The sequence below is a fragment of the Varanus komodoensis genome, unplaced genomic scaffold (genome assembly GCF_004798865.1).
Source record: "Varanus komodoensis strain SLA01 unplaced genomic scaffold, ASM479886v1 scaffold2, whole genome shotgun sequence".
Lineage (NCBI taxonomy): Eukaryota > Metazoa > Chordata > Lepidosauria > Squamata > Varanidae > Varanus > Varanus komodoensis.
Genome location: NW_025335568.1, coordinates 41,477,774 through 41,498,929, shown reverse-complemented (window position 1 = coordinate 41,498,929; position 21,156 = coordinate 41,477,774). Strand labels below are relative to the sequence as shown.

The 21,156-nt window shown below is 42.9% G+C and overlaps 1 protein-coding gene and 1 long non-coding RNA gene across 2 annotated transcripts in view; both read right to left on the bottom strand.

Moving 5' to 3' along the window:
• STK24 (serine/threonine kinase 24) overlaps window positions 1–21,156 on the bottom strand; it is a 49,305-nt gene that overhangs the window by 18,675 nt on the left and 9,474 nt on the right. The window contains exon 2 of the mRNA XM_044428756.1: window positions 12,082–12,312. Within this exon, the coding sequence (XP_044284691.1) occupies window positions 12,082–12,312 (231 nt within the window). The remainder of the gene's footprint in view (window positions 1–12,081; window positions 12,313–21,156) is intronic.
• Window positions 13,130–15,248, bottom strand: LOC123022765. Its single transcript, XR_006414573.1, has 3 exons — window positions 15,043–15,248; window positions 14,367–14,372; window positions 13,130–14,028 (listed from the first exon to the last, which is right to left on the bottom strand). It is a non-coding gene; the product is annotated as an uncharacterized LOC123022765 (long non-coding RNA).

Below are 21,156 nucleotides of genomic sequence, written 5' to 3'. Positions count from 1 at the left end.
TCACTACTTTGACGAGTTCTGGGACAGACCGATGTACTGTCCAATGGATTAGGGCATGGTTGACAGACTGAAGGCAGGGGGTAACTATTAATAGGGAATCAACGGGATGGCAGTCAGTGACAAGTGGGGTTCCCCAAGGCTCTGTCCTGGGACCAATCCTGTTCAATCTTTTCACCAACTACATGGAAGAAGGGGTGAACTTTCTGCTGATCAAATTTGCAGACAATACTAAAACCAGGGCTGTGGCCACAACTGAGGAGCAGGTACTCCAGATCCAAAAGGACTATGGAAGTAGGCAAGGGACAAAAGGAAAGCAATCAGTGCAGGTAAGTGAAAGGTCTTACAGCTGGAACATAGGAAAGGCGGTCATAAATACAGGTTAGGGGACAAGTGGCTGGAGAGCAGCACTTGTGAAAGGGATCTCAGAGTGCTGGTCAACTGTAGGCTAAACATGTGTCAGCAGTGTGACACGGCAGTCAAGAAAGCTAAAGCCACCCTTTAATGCACAGCCTGAAGCGTGGCTTCTAGATCAAGAGAGGTATTACTGCCACTCTGTATGACCACGGTGCGCCCACAGCTGGCGTATTGTGTTCAGTTCTGGGCCTCTCATTACAAGAGGGATGTAGCAAGGTTGGAATCAGTGCAGCAAAGGGTCACTAGGCTAGTGGCTGGTTTGCACGGTAAGCCATATAAAGAGAGACTGTGGGAACTGGATCTTTTGAGCCTTAAGAAAAGGAGACTCAGAGGGGACCTGTTAGTGACATATAGGTATGTGAGGGGGTGCCACACAGAGGTTGGGTTGTGACCTTTTTTCCCCTGCGGATGAGGGGAGGACACCTTCCAATGCAGCAAAGCCCAGGGAACCAAGATTAAGGTGGATGCCAGGAAGTACTTCCTGCTGGTCAGGACTCCTCGGGTATGGAATGGGCTTTCACGGGAGGTGGCCAAAGCCCCACTGGTGAGCGTGTTTAAGGATAGGCTGGACATGCACAAAGTAGGCATGTCACAAGTGGAGCTGGCTGGAGCAGGGGGGTCAGACTAGATGGCCCGGAAGACCCCTTCTGACTCACTCTGTTCTATTTCTATGTTCTGTGTTTCTACTTTTTTAAGCTTTGGGAATACACAAATGTATTCCTATTTCCCCCTGCTCCACAACATTCTTTTGAAAGTGTTCAAGAGTGTACTTTTGTCTGAAAACCATATGATCCTTACGTCAGTTCTGTCAAAGTGGAGTAGTAAATTGACATGGTTGCATGCAGGTTAATTTACCCACAGCTGTGAAGAGCCAAGGGTGAGATAATAGCAAGGTGAAGCAAGGGGTCCCAGCAGCACAATTGAGAAGCGCTGAAACTTGGGGGGAAAACAAATGGACTAAGTCACCAAAGGGGTGAGGGACAATGATCTCCCCCTTTGCAATGTAACCTTTAAGTGATGTGCTGACGCTTGCCAATGCCCTCCTCCCGTTCTGTCACGATCAAGTCCTTCTCTCTTTTCCTCTCTTTCAGTTTTAGACAAGAACTCAGAAGCACAATCTTTTTATTAGAGTTTAACTGGCTACAGTACAGTCTAAAGCAAAAGCAGGCTTTAACTAGAGCAGTGGGAGAAGCATCTATCCATGTTAAAGGCCGAGTCCAACCCTGAAACATCTCCTTGTTCCCTCCATTTCTGAAAAGATTCGGACTCCATCCTCAGGGTGGCTCCTGCTGTTTGAGGACTACATGGCAGGAACACTAGACATTTCTCAGCTGGTCTACTTGCTTCACATGACATCTCCTAACAGGGTCAAAGAACTCCCCTGCTTGTTCCTTCACTCACACACCTCCAAGCCCTGAATGTTTCTTAGAATGTTTTCTAAGGCTCTCTCTGAGAATATTCACCAAGTAACCTTCAAACTGCAAAATCATCTTTGCCCCTGGCCTCCTCCTCAAAATTAGATGCATCAATCTGAGCATACTGTGACATGCGGGACCTAGGCCCCCAATCTAACCATTTTATGTTTTGCCAAGTCCAAAAAGGGGATTTATTGGTTCTTTTTTCAAACTGTGAGCAACCTACAGGTGTGCAAATTTCCCTCCATGCGCCTCCCAGCCTTTACAGTTGCACAATATTCCTGGCAATCTTAAAAAGCAAAACTCTTTGAGGTGACTTAGAGGAATAGAACAAATTGAATGTTTGCACCAACAGTACTTACAACCCTCCCCAGCGACCCTATCCCAATTTAACAACCACTTGACAAAGGCACCTTCCATTGGAAGACAGCAGCTGCTAAAGAGCAGCTGGCCCCAACCTTGGACACTGACCCAAGAATAGTGGCTCAAATTGTGCTTCTCCCCTTTCATTCGATTTGTCAGTTGTCAAAAGGCAAACTGTCAAGCCAAACTAAAGGCACAAGCAGTCTGGCTTCAGAAACAGATATGCATCGCCTTCTTGGCAAGGTCCCCTTTTAAAAAACACATTGATGCCTACATATGCCCTGGTGAAAAACCCACTGGGAGCCATGTCAATCTTCCCCTTTAGCTGTCAAAACACAGCAGTAGGTCCCACTCCTCCATATTCCTGAGCACCTAACCTCTCAGGTACAAACTGAGATAGTGGAGTCACCAATCCTCAGAGGAACTTGCCAAAAGGAAGATATACATCCCACAGCTGCCTTTCTGAGAGCATACCTTGCTGGCACCCTTTGGTAACATGTCCCTCCTGGACATTGCCCAGGTGAGACTACCCATAATCAGATCCTGTAAGCTTGTAGGTGCAAACTTATGAACATCATATATGTACAGATACATATAAAAACGTGTGCAAATTAGGGGACCTCACCTAATTTATATACATATAAAAATGTGTGCTCACCTCGGGGGTCTCAAAAATAATTTAAAAGTTTAGCTTCAATCATGGAGAGCCCTGCAAAGGTGCTGCTAGGGCACTCTGAAGGGGCTATCGGTAGCTGTAAATCAGGGGTTACAACAAAAACCATTTGAGCTGAAAACAGCTTGCAATTGTAACACCGAGGGAGACAAGCTGGTTCTGCTGGTGTTCCCTGGGACACCTAGTGAAGAACTGAGGATGAAGGAATGATAGGAATAGCGAAAACAAGCCATGGTGAGCCTGATCATCTGTCGGGCACACTATGAGTTGCTTCTACAACCATCTGCCTACTGTGATTTATTGCCTTTATGGGTAGTAAAGCAAACTTCTCCATTAACAACTTTATGTAAAAGTATCAGCAACAGGAAAAGATACCTGACTTCTGAGATTAAAAATGAGCTGTTTATTACTGAGGGATTCTGACTGGATTGAGGGAGTGGTTACACTGGCATGCCATCATAAGCTACATTTCAGGAGATCCAATCTAGTACTGTACCAGCATCATTACCCAAATTCATGTGAACGAGTCTGTATTATATTCTCTACCCAAACTTTGCAACGTACAAGTCTCTCAAATTATCAATATTTATGATTCCAAGAGGAATACACTTTTTCTTTTATGCAGCTACACTTCCCTGCCCAGTAACTATAAGCTCTTTCTTCTGGAAGGTCTATTCCTCTATACATCTGCTGTAAGTTAGTCTTCAGCAAGTGATCTTTACAGCATATGCGCAGAGAAATCTTTTAGCTTCCTTAAGGAGCTACAATTATGTGCTGCAAAACACAATTCAGCTGCATGATCAGAGGTTTGGCTCCTGTGTGGCAATCTTTTAATTGCTATAACCACCAATCAAGCCTGTATATTCTGTTTAGAAAATATGGAAATTACAAAAAAGAAGACATATCAGGCTTCAGTAAGCATTTTTAAACAAATGTTACACAAGCTAGTTTTCACCTGCTTCCAGCTACCACAATTAGTGTGTTTATACCAGCTTCTCTTTCATCTTTTCATAAATAGCCATCTTTGCATTTAGCAAGAGCTCCTCCCTTGTGCACGTTCTGATTATCAGAACAGACAATGAAATTACTGAAGATGAACCACCTTTCAAAAAGCATAGAACAGAAGATGGGAATCTGACATTTTCCATCCCAAAAATGATCGTGTTTTCCAACCAGTTTGCCAGGATTTTTTTATTTGTACATGTGTCCTCTCTCTCTCTCTCTCTTTCTCTCTCTCTCTCTCTCTCTCTCACACACACACACACACACACAACAACAACAACAACAACAACAACAACACCCTGAGAACAAGCTGCTGCAGATTGGTTATTCAATCTCTAACCCACAATGAGGCCAAAAGATTATCAGCCTTCTGAGCCTCCTCTTGCTTCCTGCATGTATCCCAGGAGCCTCTGTGCCATAATTCCTCTATATACCTGCTGTGCTTAGATTTTCACCTCTTCCCTCCCACCTTTCTTGCTTTGCAAAGCACCTACACTGGCGCGCGCGCACACACACACACACACATCCTATCTTTCAACTGGAGAGGGAGGGTGGACATTACCAGACTTGTATTTTTTTTTCTTTGGAAATCCTCACGAGCTGTTCCTTAAAGTATATTCTTCTTCCTAACAAAGCTATACACTGCATTTGTGAGACTGACATTCCCTCAATTAAGACATACGCTCACGTGTCTTCAGTCCAGAGCCACAGTAATTCAGTGGGCAGTGATTTAAGCTTGTTCCCCTCCTGTTTTCATGCCACAGTTAAAAAGGGCGGCGGGGGGGGGAGTCTCAGGGTTTCGTTTTCTTCTTCTTTTAACCCTTGCCCATGAGGGGAAGCAAGCTTACATCTCTCCTGCCAGCTTCCCATGGTCCCAAATTGGGGAACATGCACTGGTCTAGAGGTAAGTCAATCACAAATACACATGTAACTGTGCTAACTCGGTTCAGAAAGGAATAAAGCTGGTCTCTGCTAAATGCAAAGCTGTGTTGGAAGAAGAGGGGTTCTGCAAGAAGCATGCAGGTTTTTCAGTGCTCCTGCCAAGTGTCCCTCCAGCCCTTTCTAAGAAGTCACATAGGAATCACTCTGCCAGGTTCTGCCACTATTTACTTACTTACTTAAATGTATGTATAGGCCGCCTATAATTGCCGAGGCCTTCCTAGGCAGCTTACAATGCATAGAACATATTAACAGAGTAAAAACACATTAAAAACCAATTAAAACATAATGAATTAAACATCGGTAAAAACAATTAAAAAGGGCCACAGCATGCAAGCTAAATGTGTAAAAATTTCCTTTAAAAAGTACGTCTTTGCTTGGTGCTGAAAGGAAAATACAGATGGCACCAGGCGAATTTCCCTAGGGAGGGAGTTCCAAAGATGGGGAGCAGCAGCAAAAAAGGCCACTTTGCCTAGTTGCCACCCCCTCATCTCCCTGAGGGGTGGTTCTCCTGAGCTGATCTAAGGGGGCAGGCAGCCATAGATGGGTGCAGACGGTCCTTCAGAGAGCCGGGCCCCAAGCCGTTTAGGGCACCTTGAATTGGGCCCGGGCCGCAACTGGTAGCCAGTGAAGTTCTTTCAGAACTGGTGTTATATGGGCTGCCCTGGCAGTACCGGTCACCAACCGAGCAGCCTGATTCTGCACCAGTTGCAACTGCTGGACCATCTTCAAGGGCAGCCCCACAGAGAGCACATTACAGTAATCTATTTTGGAACTTACCAGACCAGGTAGGGGTGGAGCTGTAAAATCCTCCGCAGCTGGAAAAAAGCACTCCTAGACACTGAGTCCACCTGATATTCCAGGGACGGACTAGGATCCAGGAGCACCCCCAGACTGTGGACCCTGTCCTTTAGGGGGAGTGTGACCCCATCCAGGACAGGGCAATGCCCTCCTAACCTACCAGAGGTCCCCCAACCAATAGTGCCTCTGTCTCACCAGGATTAAGCCTCAGTTTATTGACCCTCATGCAGTCCAGTATCGAGCTCAGGCCCCGGCTCAGGACAGCAACAGTCTCACCTGGATTAGATGAGAACGAGAGGTAGAGCTGAGTGTTGTCAGCATATTGCTGACTCCTCGGCCCAAACCTCCGGATGACCTCTCCCAGCAGTTTCATGTAGATACTGAACAGCATTGGGGACAGTACAGAGCCCTGCGGAACCCCATGATTCAGCTGCCAGGGGGAAGAGCAACTGTCCCTCAGCACCACCTTCTGACCCTGGTGAGTTCTAAAACATGCTCTAATTCTTTATGCTGCAGAACTACTTTATGTACAGTAGTAACTACAAATTCATTTTCAAGTTCACAGTTTCTCAAAATTTGATTATCAAATGTTTGATAATCTCATATCAAACTTAGAAAAAATGCAGCAGTTATTGGGAACTGAATATTAACCATTTCCACACCCATTACAAGTACATCCTGTAATGGATTTGGTTATATGAACTGACTAGTAACCAATTCAGCATGCACATTTCATTACTATAGCCTCATGCATGGGCTACCGAATTTCTGAAAAAGGCAACCCTCCCCCATTTCTTTTGCCCCGATCCCCAAAAAAGCGTATGTGCAAGATGCTATAATATTCCAGATTCACCCTTACTAACTTACTATAAGTTTGGCAAATACAATAAAACTCTCAATATTGGAGCCCATTATGTTTTTAACTGTTTTTAATATTTGTCTGTTCTTGTTTAGAAATAATGCTCACTGACTGCACACCATAGATCTATAAAGATGCACTTTTTAACTTGCTGCCAATATCCTATTTCAGACTTAGGCTGCTTGTCCAGCAGCGCCCCTAGTGCTCAATTCACCAGCCCTGTATTCACACACCATCTGAGCACAATTCACTGGCAATACATCATTGCCACTAGCATCCCCATAAATTTGCCACTCATTCACTCCAATTACAGAATTTCAATGGCCACAGCCCCAGGAAGAGCTTCTATCTTTTATTTTTGAATCTAGTCCAGTTCTTTGCCACCACTACCTGGTTTTTAAACTCCCTAGAAGGTACAGAATTAGTGCAATGCTTTAAAGAGAATAGGACTGTGTTTGGCCACAAGACAAAAGGGATCACAACCTATAGCCAGAACGATTTGACACAAAGATTCAAAAGAACTTTTAAACTTTAAATAAATGAGAGAGCATATGAAAAGGTTACCAAAACCTAGATAATCCATTTGGATTAGTGGATGGAATACAAATTCAAAATAAATAAACAAACTAGCTAACTAGGCAAGTAGCTAACTAACTAACATCTATTATTTACAGCAGGCATGGGCAGACTTGAAGTTTGATTTCATTTTCATTTTCTTCATTTTTATTTTTATTTTGGAAAGAACCTTGAAGTCCACCACCCAGAGCCAGGTGCAAAATAATGGCCCAGGAATCGGACCAAAAACTGAGTAATAATTTCAGCCTGTGAGTACATGTTTACCCCAAGATTTTGATTTTGGTACCAGAACTATTGCTTACATAGACTTTCCTGTTTTCCCTCATGTTTGCCTGATTTTAACCGTCTCATTTATGAAGAAAAAGGATTTTTTTTCATTATCATTAAACCAATAAGCTGGAAGTCCTTGCTGCAAACTATCTATCAGATTTGTTGATTATGTTTCTATATAGATCCCAGTTTAGTGATCCATTAGATTTGTTGATTATGTTTCTATGTAGATTCTGGTCTACCTTATGCCTTCCTGCACTAGAATATAAGCTGATTCAAGTCACCAGAGTTAAAAGTGATCAATCTTAAAAAATGAGCTTTACAGAGGATTCTTCTGTCCAGACAGAGCACTGAACAATGGCTGACCAAAATTTCCCTTCCATTTCTGTATTGTCCTAAAACTAATTCTAATAAAGAACACTATCAAACTCACCTTCCACACAAGACATGTTCTCTCTGTGTCATGAGTTTGGTTACCCTTCTTCACACATTCAAAGCCACAGACCTTTATTGCAAAATGTTCTTTATTGTCCAAAATGTTTTGCAGAAGCACAAACACCCAGTATGTATCTCTGAGCATGCACAGAGTTTTTTTTAAAACCCAAACTAGTGTTTTCTTGTAAGAACTCTCCTTATGAGCATGTTTGAGCCCCATCCTTTTGGGAGGGGCCTTTTGGAAATGAGCATGCCTCCTCTCTGCACATCCATCCTCTAATTGGGCCACCCTCCTCCCCAATGTTGCATCATCGCGTCAAGATCCATACCCACCTTGTCTATCTCTGAACAACTTCCCTGTTCCAAGCGCCCTCCCAATAACTGTGCATTTTGGTTACTCTCAAAGGCCATCTGACCACCTGGGGAGTCTTGCGTGAGATAAATGCCTCCACTTCTTTCATCTCGCCATCTGGAACTGGCCCACATTCCCCCCCCCCCGCATTCTAATCAGCAGGCCTTGAGAATGCACGCCAGGAGCAATGGTCTTCCTCACTCCCAATGCCCATTCCTAGAATATGTTAATACTCTACCTATTCTAACATAGGCCACTTAGATAGGTGTCCCATCTATCTTTAGTTAGCTAGTGCTTTAGATCTGCTAAGGTTTCTTAAGGTTCTTAATATGTAATTTTCATAACTCCTAAGTTATACTTAACCATATTTTACTCATTACTGTAAAACTTAGAGATGAGACAGAATAAAGGAGGTTCCTTTTTCTCCTTCTGACCAGAATCAAGCAGTATCTCGTCCTATCCTGGCTTATCCTATCCTGCCACGGTGCCTCCGCTCCTTCTGTTCTGCCCACAGGACCAACAACACAGGAAGAGGGCAGTGCTAGATAATGGCCATGGAGTTTAAAAGAAAACGAACAAGCCAACAATGTGGATGTGACAGCTCAGTTGCACAAAATATGCTGATTATTCAGGGCCATCTGGTGGTGAAATACTAGCATTAATCTGATGCACCAAGAAAGAGATCCCTTAAGTCTGGTTCTGGGAGAACAATTCTTCTGTTCTACAGATAGAGATAACTATTCAGATACTGTGTTAGATATTTAGTTATGCTTAGAGTGGACCCAGTAAAATCAATGGGATTTAAGGTAGTCACTCTAAATATAATGTATGGAGAAAAAAAGAAAGAATAATTATAATTGGATGGCAGAAGAAACACAGTTCCTAATGGCAGGTGAGAAGCAAGTGATGGAAATAGGATCAGAATCCTAGAAGCAACTTTTCAGTGATTATCACTTAGAAACAAAAAGAACTATTATCTTGACTACTTCAAAGAAATAGAACAATAGAAGATGTGAGTAATTCAAGTGAATTTAAACCTAAATTAGGAATGCTGAAAGACCAATGGGAAACTTACTATCCAAACAAGATAAAATATGTCATCTGAACAAGCTAAAATATGGAGAGGATGGAAAAATATACAAACAGATGAAAAGCTGAAAGACTCCTCTGCAAAGGAACCCTATAAGGAAGAACCTGCAATATTAAGTGAAAGTTGCTCTGAAAGCACTTGGAAAAAATTAAGCACCCAGAGTCGACAGGATACCAATAGCCACAGAGACTGAATCAGTCCAAATCCTAAAAATAATATACCAACAAATATGGAAAGCTAAATGATGGCTCATAGAATGGAAATGTTCAACGTACATTCTAATCCACCCAGCCCCTAAAAAGGAGATGCAAAGGAATGCAACAACAATAAGATTGTGGCACTAATTTTCCACACAAGTAAAGTGATGATCAAGGTGTTGCAACAAAGAACACACTCTCATCTGGAGTGACAGAAGCACAATTCCGGATTTCTCAAGCTGGGTTCTGAAAAGAAAGAGGCACTCAAGATCATATTGCAAGAATATGTTGGCTACTGGAGCACACCCAAGAATTTTAAAAGCAGAGCAGCATCTCTGCTTTACATACTACAGCAAAATATTTGACAGCATGGATCACAAGATGCAGCAGGTGGTTCTGAAAAGAATTGGGTTGCCTCAGCATCTGACTGTCCTGATTTGTAACCTGTTTCATGGGCAAGAAACTACTGCTGGAACAGAGTATGAAGAAACAGAAGGATTTCCTAAAGGCATCAGAAAAGGGCATCAGACGCATCAGAAAAAAGCATACTTTATCTCCCTATCTGTTCAATCTGTATGGAGAATATATAATAAGGAACGAAGAACTGGAATCATAGGGAGGAGGAGTGAAATTTGGCAGAAGATACAACAATAATTTAAAATATGCAGATGATACCATCTTACTGGCAGAAAGCAGCAATGAATTGGAATGACTCTTGATGAAAGACGAAGGTACAAAAGCAAGACTGCAGCTGAACATTAAGAAAACAATAATCATGACTACAGAATAATTACTCATTTTAATGTGAATAAAGAGACTGAAATTATGAAAGATTTTGCATATTTTGGCTCAGTCATCAATTCAGACGGAGACTACAGCCAAGAAATTCAAGAGACCTGGAAGGGCAGCAATTAAGGAACTAGAAAAGACCATTAAGTATAATGGTGTTTCACTGGAAATCAAAGCCAAGTTCATCCACACTATTGTATTCCCAATAATTACATATGGGTGTGAAAGCAGGATGGTAAAGAAAGCTGACAGAAAGAAAAGTGATTATTTATTTATTTATTTATTTTTCGGTTTATATCCTGCCTTTTTCCTACAAAGGGCTCAAGGCAGCTTACACCTCCTCCTCCATCTTATCCCCACAAAAACAACCCTGTGAGGTAGGTTGGGCTGAGTGTCTATGACTGGCCCAAAGTCACCCAGTTGGCTCCATGGCTGAGCGGGGACTAGCTCTATTTCATACAGGAAGTCACAGCATTGATTTTATAAGAACTGAGTAGGGGTGTCAAGGATATAATATTTTGGAGGGCATTCATTCATAACTCTAATTTGGAGATGATTTGATGACATGTAATAACTATAATAGAGGCAAACCAAGGACTGCATTTTGATAAACCTGCACTAGTATCTGTTACTGAGTCCTGACAAGGATAAAACTATGGGAACAAGTCACCTGTCCTTTTCGCCACATTATACCGCAAATGCTATGGCATCTCTGCGATAATGCTGTAGGAGCTGTGGCAGAAGTATAATTTGGGTCCTAAGAGTCCCAATTTTAAAAAATCAAAGTATTTACATGTAATGCTGAAAACTGCAGGACTCAAATGAAGCAGAAGCAAAGATGTTGGAGGACAAGCAGCTTAGAACTCGTAACGGCAACACAAATCTCCTCTTAGCCCACCTACATGGTAAATGGCTCTCACTCCAAAACCAATGGAAACACTTCCTGACCTTCTGATCATGCAACAAGGTAATAAAATGGAAGTAACTATGACTTGTCACTAGGAAAGCAGCTGCAAGACTGAAGCAGCTATTCCATAGTTTTAAGAGCCAGGTGAAGCGGTATCTCCAAGCCTACAAATTCACCTGCAATAGTTTGATCCAAGTAGTTGTTGTCTAGGTGGTTCTTGAGATTAACAGGTGCAAAGCAACACTATTTTTATCAGACCAACCTCTATCTCTTACTTGGGATATAGAAAAATATCTTTTGCAACAGAAAAGGCCTGGTATAGTATGATATAACAGAGTGCTGGAAAGGGAATCCATCAACTTATTGGATGATTTTGCCCAGTCACCAATTTTCTGCCTAACTCACCTCATAGCATTGTTGAGGATACAATGGAAAGAAGGAAGATCATGTATGGAATCTTGGCTCTTTGTGGAGTAAAGGGGAGATATAAATGTAACAAAATAAAAGCCTGAACCCACTTACACTGAACAGAAACAGATATAGTGGGTTACTAGGGCAAAAGCCTGATGTATTTCTGTACTGCCACCACTAGAAGAAGCAAAGCTGAACAGCATCATCACTTCTGATCTCTAGCAAATTATGTGTTCTTTCAAATACAGAAATTACAGTAGATTAATGAAAAAGAAATATAAGCAAAACTTGTTACATAGCACTAGGGACAGCCACAGAAAACTCTGAAACACTATAGAAGGGATCAGATACTCTATTTGCATAAAAATTTAAGTACTTCATTTTTGTATTTGACCAATACTCAGTATACACATTAACTGCAAACAGAAGCATACAAAATACAGTCTATGTAGTTCTTACCAGTCTTAAAAACGGTAAGCTAGAGCTCAAAGCAGATTTTACTGAAAGCTACTGCATTTCACAAAGATCTTGATTTAAAAAACATGCACATTTCAAATAACATCTTTCAACACAAAGAAAGCATTTTACCTTTAAATAAGATCCATAATATTTGGTAACATATGGACTGTCACACTGACTCAGCACTGTGATTTCCTGTTGGATGTCTTCTATTTCATCTTCAGCTTCTTCAAGGTCAATAATTTTTATAGCAACAACTTTTTGAGTTCGATTGTCAATCCCTTTAAAAACTTCACCAAAGGAACCTTTGCCAATCTTCTCTAGTTTTGTAAAGAGTTCTTCTGGATCTGCTTTCAGATTCTGGCAGAAATGCAGAACAGAAAATACAAGGTGATGATGATGATGATGATCTTTTAATTTACATGGCAGTTCACAGTTTATTACAGGTTAACAGTTTTTAGATCACCAATTTATTTCAAATGGAGATGGGGAAGCAGATTCTGTGCGCCATTTGCAATGACTTCTCCCAATGCCATTTGGCAATGTTCCCCTTTCTTTGAAAGCAAGAAACCGACCCCTGGAGTGAGCCAAAGTGCCATAAACCCTAAATCCAGATAATGTACCATGATAACCCAAGTTCTGTGCCAAATAATCCTGTAATCAATTACTTAAATTATGAATTGAATGTTATAATTGTAGGACTGCAGAATTCAAATTCTACAAGCAAGAAAAATATTTAGTAAAGTTCGGAATACAACAAGCCAGAAAGAGGGGCCAGTGTCTGATAAGAAGAAAAGAATGAGATGCAGGCAAAAAACCTTTCGGCCATTGCAGTTCTCTCCAATGAGCGAACTTTAAACATAAACTATGAAATTATTTTCAACCTTTGTTCTACAACCATAGAAGCAATTATCTTGATTCCACTTTTAATACGCAACTAAGATTATTGAAAACAATATTCTGTGTAGCCACGTGGATTCCACATAGCACAAAAGGCACAGGCCATGATCTGTTCTCTAAAATATTCCACATTCAATGACATGTGGAAGAGGCATCATACTTCCCCCACCCCCCATCAAGATGTCATCTGAAACCAATGATACCTTTAGACCTGCACTTGTGGAGGGTTACAGATGTTCAAATTCATAATTTAGAAGCTGCTACGCCTTGCACTACAACCCTTGGCTTTCTGCTGCTCAATTAATCTTTATGACTTAGGCATGTGAAGGCTCTTTGAGTAGAAGGTTACATTCTGTCTTAGAGAATTCAGGGGCAGCACTTGGGGTGAGATAGGCTGAAGGAAAAAGGGGACGGCAAAAAAACAAAAACACCACAAGACACTAGTGCAGTGATGGCGAATCTTTTAGAGACGGAGTGCCCAAACTGCAACCCAAAACTCACTTATTTATCGCAAAGTCCCAACACGACAATAAAACAGTTTTTAGATTAAAAAACCTCACAGCCAGTCCAAGCAAATATATATCTATCCTTGGCAGCGCACTGACCAGCCATGCGAAAGCCCGGATGAGCAGCAGCTAGTAAGTCATAGCTCGTAAAGGCATCGCCTGGAGCTACTGCTCGCTTCCGAAAATGCGCATAGCCCCTATGAACGCTGTTATCTGGTGCACACCTGCTGGGGTGATGCAGGGGTGACTGAGCTAGCGTGTTGACAGAAAGGGCTCTTCATGCCCGCTGTAGCACGCCTGCCATAGGTTCACGACCACTGCTCTAACCCTAGCCTGGTGCAATACTCTAACCCTAATATAGGACAAAGGTTACATTGAAAATAAGGCAACTTTGAAAAAGCCTTCCTTAAGTAGCTGTTTCGGCACAGCTCAACACTTCTGCCCCTTCTAAACACAGTCTAACCATTAAAATCTTACGAGGACACCTCATGTTTCTAACCCTAACCCTACCCTGATCCACACCCCAATCGTAATACAGGGCTACAGTTCCATTGAAAAGAGGATGATTTTGAAAAACCCTTCCTTGAGCTGCTTTTTCTGCACAGCTCATCATTTCTGTCCATTGAAAACACATTCCACCCATCAAAACAATGCCAGCACACCTCGTTTTCTAACCCGAACCCTAATATAGGGCTACACTTCCATTGAAAACAAGATGATTTTGAAATAGCCTTCCTTGAGTTGCTTTTTCTGCACAGCTCATCATTTCTGCCCATTGAAAAGACATTCCCACCATCAAAACAACGCCATGACACCTCGTTTTTCTATCCCCCCACCCTACCCTGGTGCACACCCCTAACCCAGATATAGGACTATACTTCCATTGAACAGAGGGCGATTTTGAAAAAGCCCTCCTTGAGTAGCTTTTTCTGCACAGCTCATCATTTATGCCAAATCAAAACACATTCGAACCATCAAAACAATGCCAGGACACTTCATTTTTCTAACCCTAACCTTACCCTGGTGCACACCCCTAACCCTAATATAGGGCCACAACTCCATTGAAAAGAGGGTGATTTTGAAAAAGCCTTCTTAGAGTAGCTTTTTCTGCACAACTCATCATTTCTGCCCATTGAAACTACATGCCAACCATCAAAACAATGCCAGGACACTTCGTTTTTCTATCCCCCACCCTACCCTGGTGCACACCCCTAACCCAGATATAGGACTATACTTCCATTGAACAGACGGCGATTTTGAAAAAGTCCTCCTTGAGTAGATTTTTCTGCACAGCTCACCATTTCTGCCCCTTCAAAACACATTCCAACCAGCAAAATCATGCCCGGACACCTTATTTTTCCAACCCTGGCCACCGTTCCATTGAAAGAGGATGATTCTGAAAAAGCCTTCCTTGGCTAGCTTTTTCTGCACAGCTCAACATTTCTGCGTCTTATAAACAAACTCTAACCATTAAAATCTTACCAAGACACCTCGTTTTTCTAATCCTAACCCTACCCTGGTGCACACCCCTAAGCCTAATATAGGGCTACACTTCCACTGAAAAGAGGGCGATTTTGAAAAAGCCTTCCTTGAGTAGCTTTTTCTGCACAGCTCAACATTTCTGCCCCTTAAAAAAAATTAAAAAACCCATCAAAATCATGCCAGGACACCTCCTTTTTCCAACCCTAACCCTACCCTGGTGCACACCCCTAACCCTAATATTAGGGTTCAGTTCCTCTGAAAATAGGACGATTATGAAATAGCCTTCGTTGAGTAGCTTTTTCTTCACTGCTCAGCATTTCTGCCCTTCTAAAAACATTCCAACCATCAAAATCATGCCAAGACACTTTGTTTTTCTAACTCTAACCCAGTGATGGTGAACCTTTCAGAGTCCGAGTGCCCATATTGCAACCCAAACCTACTTATTTATCGCAAAGTGCCAACACTGCACTAACACCTAAAAACTAAGGTTTTAGTTTAGAAAAAAACAACACAGTCAGTCCAAGCATATATATATTTTTTTTTTCTTGGCAGCACACCGACCACCCATACGAAAGCTCAGACGAGTTGCAGCTAATGAGTCACGGCTTGTGGCATCATCCTCTGACACCGCTACTCCTTTCCGAGCATGCGCATCGCCCCTACTTGCGCTGTTTTCCGATGCTCGGCTGCTGGGTGATGCTGGGGCTATTTGTGCCGACAGAGAATGCCGCGTGCCGACAGAGAGTGCTCTGCATGTCCACTGTGGCACGTGTGCCATAGGTTCACCACCACTGCTCTAGTGTATTACAAATAAATAAAATATTTCAACTTAAAGGTCTTACTCTCAATAACTTAGTGAAACATTTCAACCTTCCAGAACAAGAAAAAAACTGAAAAAGCTACCAACTCACCAAACAACGAGCAGACAAATCTAAATTTGTGAATGGGGAGGAAGCACTGGAATGGGATCTCAAGACAGTCAGATCCCCCTTGAAGGATTGGTCGCGAACCAGGTCAAATTTCCCACAAGTTTCAATGCAAATAAGGTTAATTCATTCTGTAAATATTTTATTAATCGCATAATTTGAAACAAAGTAACAAAGAACAACAAAGTACCAAAGTACAATACAGTAGAGAACACAATAATCTACACTGGGGGGGGAGGTTATTGTTTGGAGGGAGAGAACCCTCCATAATGACATTGGGGAGATCTCTTTCAGTTTCCTCTCTTCTTTGCCTCTTAGCTGCAGAGTCAATTTTGGCAAAAAACCTGCACGTTCTGGTCACCTTCATTACCGCTCTGCACATTCTTTTTACCACCATGCTTGCTCTGCACTTTCTTTGGAGCCATCATTCAATATAATTATTGAATAATACTTTACAGTACTGTATGTGCTAACAAGCACACAAAAAAGCTTCACAGCAAGTGACCACAGGTCTGTCTGTGGCCGCGAGCAGGGAAGATGGCCGCAATCCTGTTTGTGTGGGAACATGGCCGCGATCGTGGTCATTACCCGATGCGGAGTTCACGAATGGAGGCAAAAAATTTTATTTATTGTTCTATTTATATCCTGCCTTTTTCCTACAAAGGGCTCAAGGCAGCTTACATCATTCTTCTCCTCCATCTTATCCCCACAACAACAACCCTGTGAGGTAGGTTGGGCTGAGAGTCTGTGACTGGCCCGAAGTCACCCAGTTGGCTCCATGGCTGAACGGGCACTAGAACCCAGATCGTCTGAGTCCCAGTCCCATGCTTTTAACCACTACACCACACTGGCTCTCTTTTTTTTCTGAAATTTTTGTTCATGAACCATTTGGTCATGAACTGAGACGTTCATGAACTGAGGTACCACTATATGTGGCCTAGTACTTAACAGCCATGTGTTGCAACCCTAGAAATGTGTGAACAGAAACACAGATGCAAAAGGAAAACGAAACATATTTGAATGGTCAGGTTTCCATGTTATACTAAGTCAAGCTGAAAATAAGGGGTTTGTCATTCACTGAATAAGAAGCGCATTACAACTGCACGTGTCATGGCTGCACTTGTCCACCCCTTACTCACTGGTCCTCCAAGCAGATCTGGTATGTATCATAGTGTCCTCCATGACACGACTCATCTTGTCTCCCTCTGCCCTCTCCAGTTGTAATGCCTTTTCATTCACTACACTTAGTCCCCCAGTTACAAATGCCCAAGTTAAGAACAGCCCCCACTTACAAACAAGCAACTCTGATGTCCTGCCCCATCCTCAAACAGCAAGTGGGCACCCACGGGCTCCGGGCGCTGGGGAGAGGATGGAAGAAAGAAGAAGGGACAAATAAGAAAGGATGAAGGGAAGAAAGGAGAGAAAGGGAAGGAGGGAGGGGACGTGACGAGCGGCAAAGTCAGAACAAGTTCTGCTATGTGGCAGTACTACAGTAGCTTTTCATGCTCATGCCAGTGTATTTTGGAACAGTGGACTTGGTGTTGCCTTCCGTAAGCTTGTACTCTATCTTGTTTGTAACCATGCCTCTAAAGCATAAATCTGATGCAATTGCAGGTGAAGCACTGAAGAGAAGAAAAGAAAAACAATCACAATCAAAAACGGAAATAATAAAGCAATCAGAGAAAGGTGGAACACCATTGGTCACTGAGGAAAGCATTAGGCTTTAGTCACTGAACAATCAGATTCTCTCTTTCTCTCTTCAGTACCTGTAGTTACTTACTTATAACTGCATTGTTATCATTATTAAAATGCTGTATCGTGTTTAAGATGCTTTAATGTACATGAAAGTGTTTCTTAAGTGTTTTATATCCTTTTTATATAAGTGATCTGACTTACAAACCTATTCACCTTAAAGACAATCTCAGGAATGGAACTTGTTATTATTATTTCTGGTATGCAAATGTGATATTAATTTTTAAAAATATTCCCCCCATTCTTGCACAAGTGTGCAAGACTGTGTTTTTCTCTGTCCAGTATGGGGTCCATGTCCTTGCATCTTGCAGCTCTCAAATGGACTGCTGAAGCAGACTGTGTAACAGACAAAAAAAATGACAAGATGAATCTTCATACAGGCTAATCTGTGCGTGGTTGCAAAGGACCAATAGTAAGAGAAAGGAGGAACCCAGCAGTGAAATACCAAGAATGTGGGGGCAGGGGAGGGGACAAGATGGAGATGAGCAGAGCAAGCACATCAAAAAGCAGGGGGACAGTATCTTCCACAATGTAAGTCTCTGCCTTTTAAAGGCTGAACTGACACTTCTTAGTGTCCTCCACTAATTTTTTTCAATAATTCATAAAGCTCTATTACTTGAGAAATAGGATTTATCAATTCCCTCACTTCCTTTTTACAGCTCCCTTCTGGAGTATTTACTGTCGGTGTGCAGACTCCCTGTCCATTTACTCCCAGACCCAAATTTGTACAAATTTCCCTTCCGTTAACTTCCCAGCCTTTAAATTTGTGCAACTATTCCTGGCAATTTAAAAATATGTACACATGTATCCCTCATGAAAAGCTTATGCTGTGTACACAATACACCTCCTGCTGGTATGGTACTCTGAGTGTAGGAGTATTTGTCATAGCTCAGCCGTTCCAGACAGACAACTGCCAGCTAAGACTGATAGTGGCTCCCCCCTCCCAAAAAAAAAGGATGGGGGACCCAGTAAGATGGTCCACCCCCAGCAGCTAAATGAACCCAGACAGTTCCCCAGAGAGCTCTGGGGAACTTTTCAGAGCTAGTGGCTAATAGTTCTGCTGAAGCCCCAGCTGAGCTGTGGGACAGAGAAATAACCCAGCTGGTTGACTCCTAAGCATCCTCTCAGGGGCAGAGCTTGCTCAGCTCTATGCATACGCTGGAGCTCAGAGCAACGAAACAAAGCAGGACATGGCCTGAGTACGCTGGAGCAACACTCCTCCTGGATGCTATCAAGCCGCCCGGTATGTGCCTATCATTGAATATTTTTGGAGGCAGTGATGGAGGAAAGAAACACTGTCCCACGGCCTATATTCAATCCTCCCTTTGCGGCTCAGCATAGTTCTTTAGCGTCATCCAGGGCCTATTACACACGGAAGCTAAGGCTTGCTACAAAATGTTTGCTAGGCATCCAAGAATAAAACCTCCTGCATCTGCTGGGATTTGTTCTCACAGTGGAGTCAGGCAAAATATCAGAGCACAGCCTGGTCAAGTTTTACTGGATGACTGTCAGGTGGCACAGCTTGAGGATGTTAACAAGGTGCTTGGCCAGGTTAATACAACTACCTTTGTACTGAATCCTTGTCCCTCCTTGCCTATGAAAGCCAGCCAGGAAGGAACAACAAACTAGGTCAGGGAGGTGACTAATGGCTCCATGTGAGAGGGAGTGCTATCAAGCTTCCTGAAACAGGCAGTGGTAAGAACTTTTCTGAAGAAATCCTCCCTCCCAAGAAGACTCTAATAACTTTTAGGCTGGTAACAAATATTCCTTTTCTAGCCAAGGTTCTTGAGTTGCTAGCCAACTCCAAAAACTGTTGGACGAGACTTATCTGCATCTATTTAAGTTGGGGTTCAGGCTTAGTTTAAGCATGGAAATAGCTTTGCACACCCTGGAGTATGACCTTTGACAGAAGAGACAAGGGAGTGTGATCCTACTGGTACTCGAGGACCCCTCAACAACTTTAAATAATCAACCATGTTATCCCTCCAGGTGACTTTTTGAGTTTGGAGCAGTTTGGAACAGTATGAAGTTTAAAACTGTTTTTTTTTTTTAATAAAATGCTTTTTGAGAAAAAAAAACTATTGAAAGATCTATTTAAGATACATTATAGTCCAAATGTTATTTATCATGAAATAAGGCTTTGTTCTTAATTATGTTGCACGAGGCTGTATATTCATGCAGTGGTCAATGTCTTTGGTAAATAAATTCCAGTAATCCGTTCACAGTCATGCTCTTCCAGAGATTTCTGTAAGATTACTGGGCAATTTTTCTCTCTCGCAGATATTATCAGAGATGCTTGGTTTTACAGTTCTCAAAACTGTAAATTTGTGTCTTCAGAGATCACACGCCCCTTCTTCATAGCAAAAAATGTTCTAAAATAAACATACAGAGTTGAGAAAAAGACCATAATCTATATTTCCTTTGCTAATCTATGTACACTGAATACACTGAATCAACCCCTTACCTCTTAAGTTTCAAAAAATGCATTGAATAGAAGAAGATTGCTGGGAGTGAAATAGATCTGCACGAGAAGCTAAGTGCGAGGAGGGAGCTGTAGTTAAAACGAATGTGAAACCTTTTCAGCGGAATAGTCCACAAGTCCTGCTGCTGGCTGCTTGCCAGCACACCATCTGCTGCCAGGATTGGCAGGCTGTGCTCCACTCCCCTCACCTCACCTGACTCCCTTCCTCACCTGTAGCTGCTGAGTGATAAATGGCAGCAAAGAGTGGGGGGGGGGTTCCTGCCTCGGCCCTCCATTCCACCTGGCCACCACGAGGCAGGGCCTTCCAGTGCGGGGGCTTTTTCTCCAGCTGGCTCCCAGGGCAGCACCCTTGTATGGCACACTTGGGTGATGCAAAAGGGCATCTGCCCGTTTGTTCCTGGGTGGCGCTGGGTGGCAGGAGGCTCTGCATGTTGTTTAGAGTTAGCATTTGGTCTGCGGCATGGACTTGAGGGAGGGGGAGAGCATGGGGAGCAGCCATTAGTGGTAGTGCTGGGTAGCAGGTGTTATGGCGATGGAGGCAGAGCTTGCTGGTGTAGAAGAAGAGAGGACAGATGCTTAGACCTATCCCCTCTTCTAGCTCTCCTGCCAGCCCACGGATACTGAGTAGCTGTATCAGCCTTCCCTCTGGCCTGTTGGTGCTGCTGCTTAATGCCAGGTCAGTCTGTAATAAAGCTTCCCTCATCGACGATTTAATTGTGAATGAGAGGGGTAACCTGGTATGTATTACAGAGACCATGGCGGGAGAGGAAGGTGGCATTCCTCTCACTCAGCTCTGCCCCCCCCCCCCAGTTACTCAGCACAACGCCAACACCATCTGGAGGGACAGGGAGTGGGGCTAGTGATAGTCTTTAAAAATACAACCTCACTTACCAGGCTCCCTGTCCCGACAGGTGAAGGTCTGGAGTGTCTTTACTGTGTGTTGGCCTCCCAGACAGATTAGAGATTCTGCTGATGTACCGACCACCCTGCTGCGTTTTATCAGTCTCCCTGCCTCAGCTGACGGAGGTGGTCTTGGCCCTGGTTGTGAGAAACCCCAGGATGTTGGTCTTGGGGGATTTCAACTTCCATGGTGAGGCTGTTTTATCCAGGGCAGCCGAGGACCTCATGGCTGCCCTGACAACCATGGGGCTGTCTC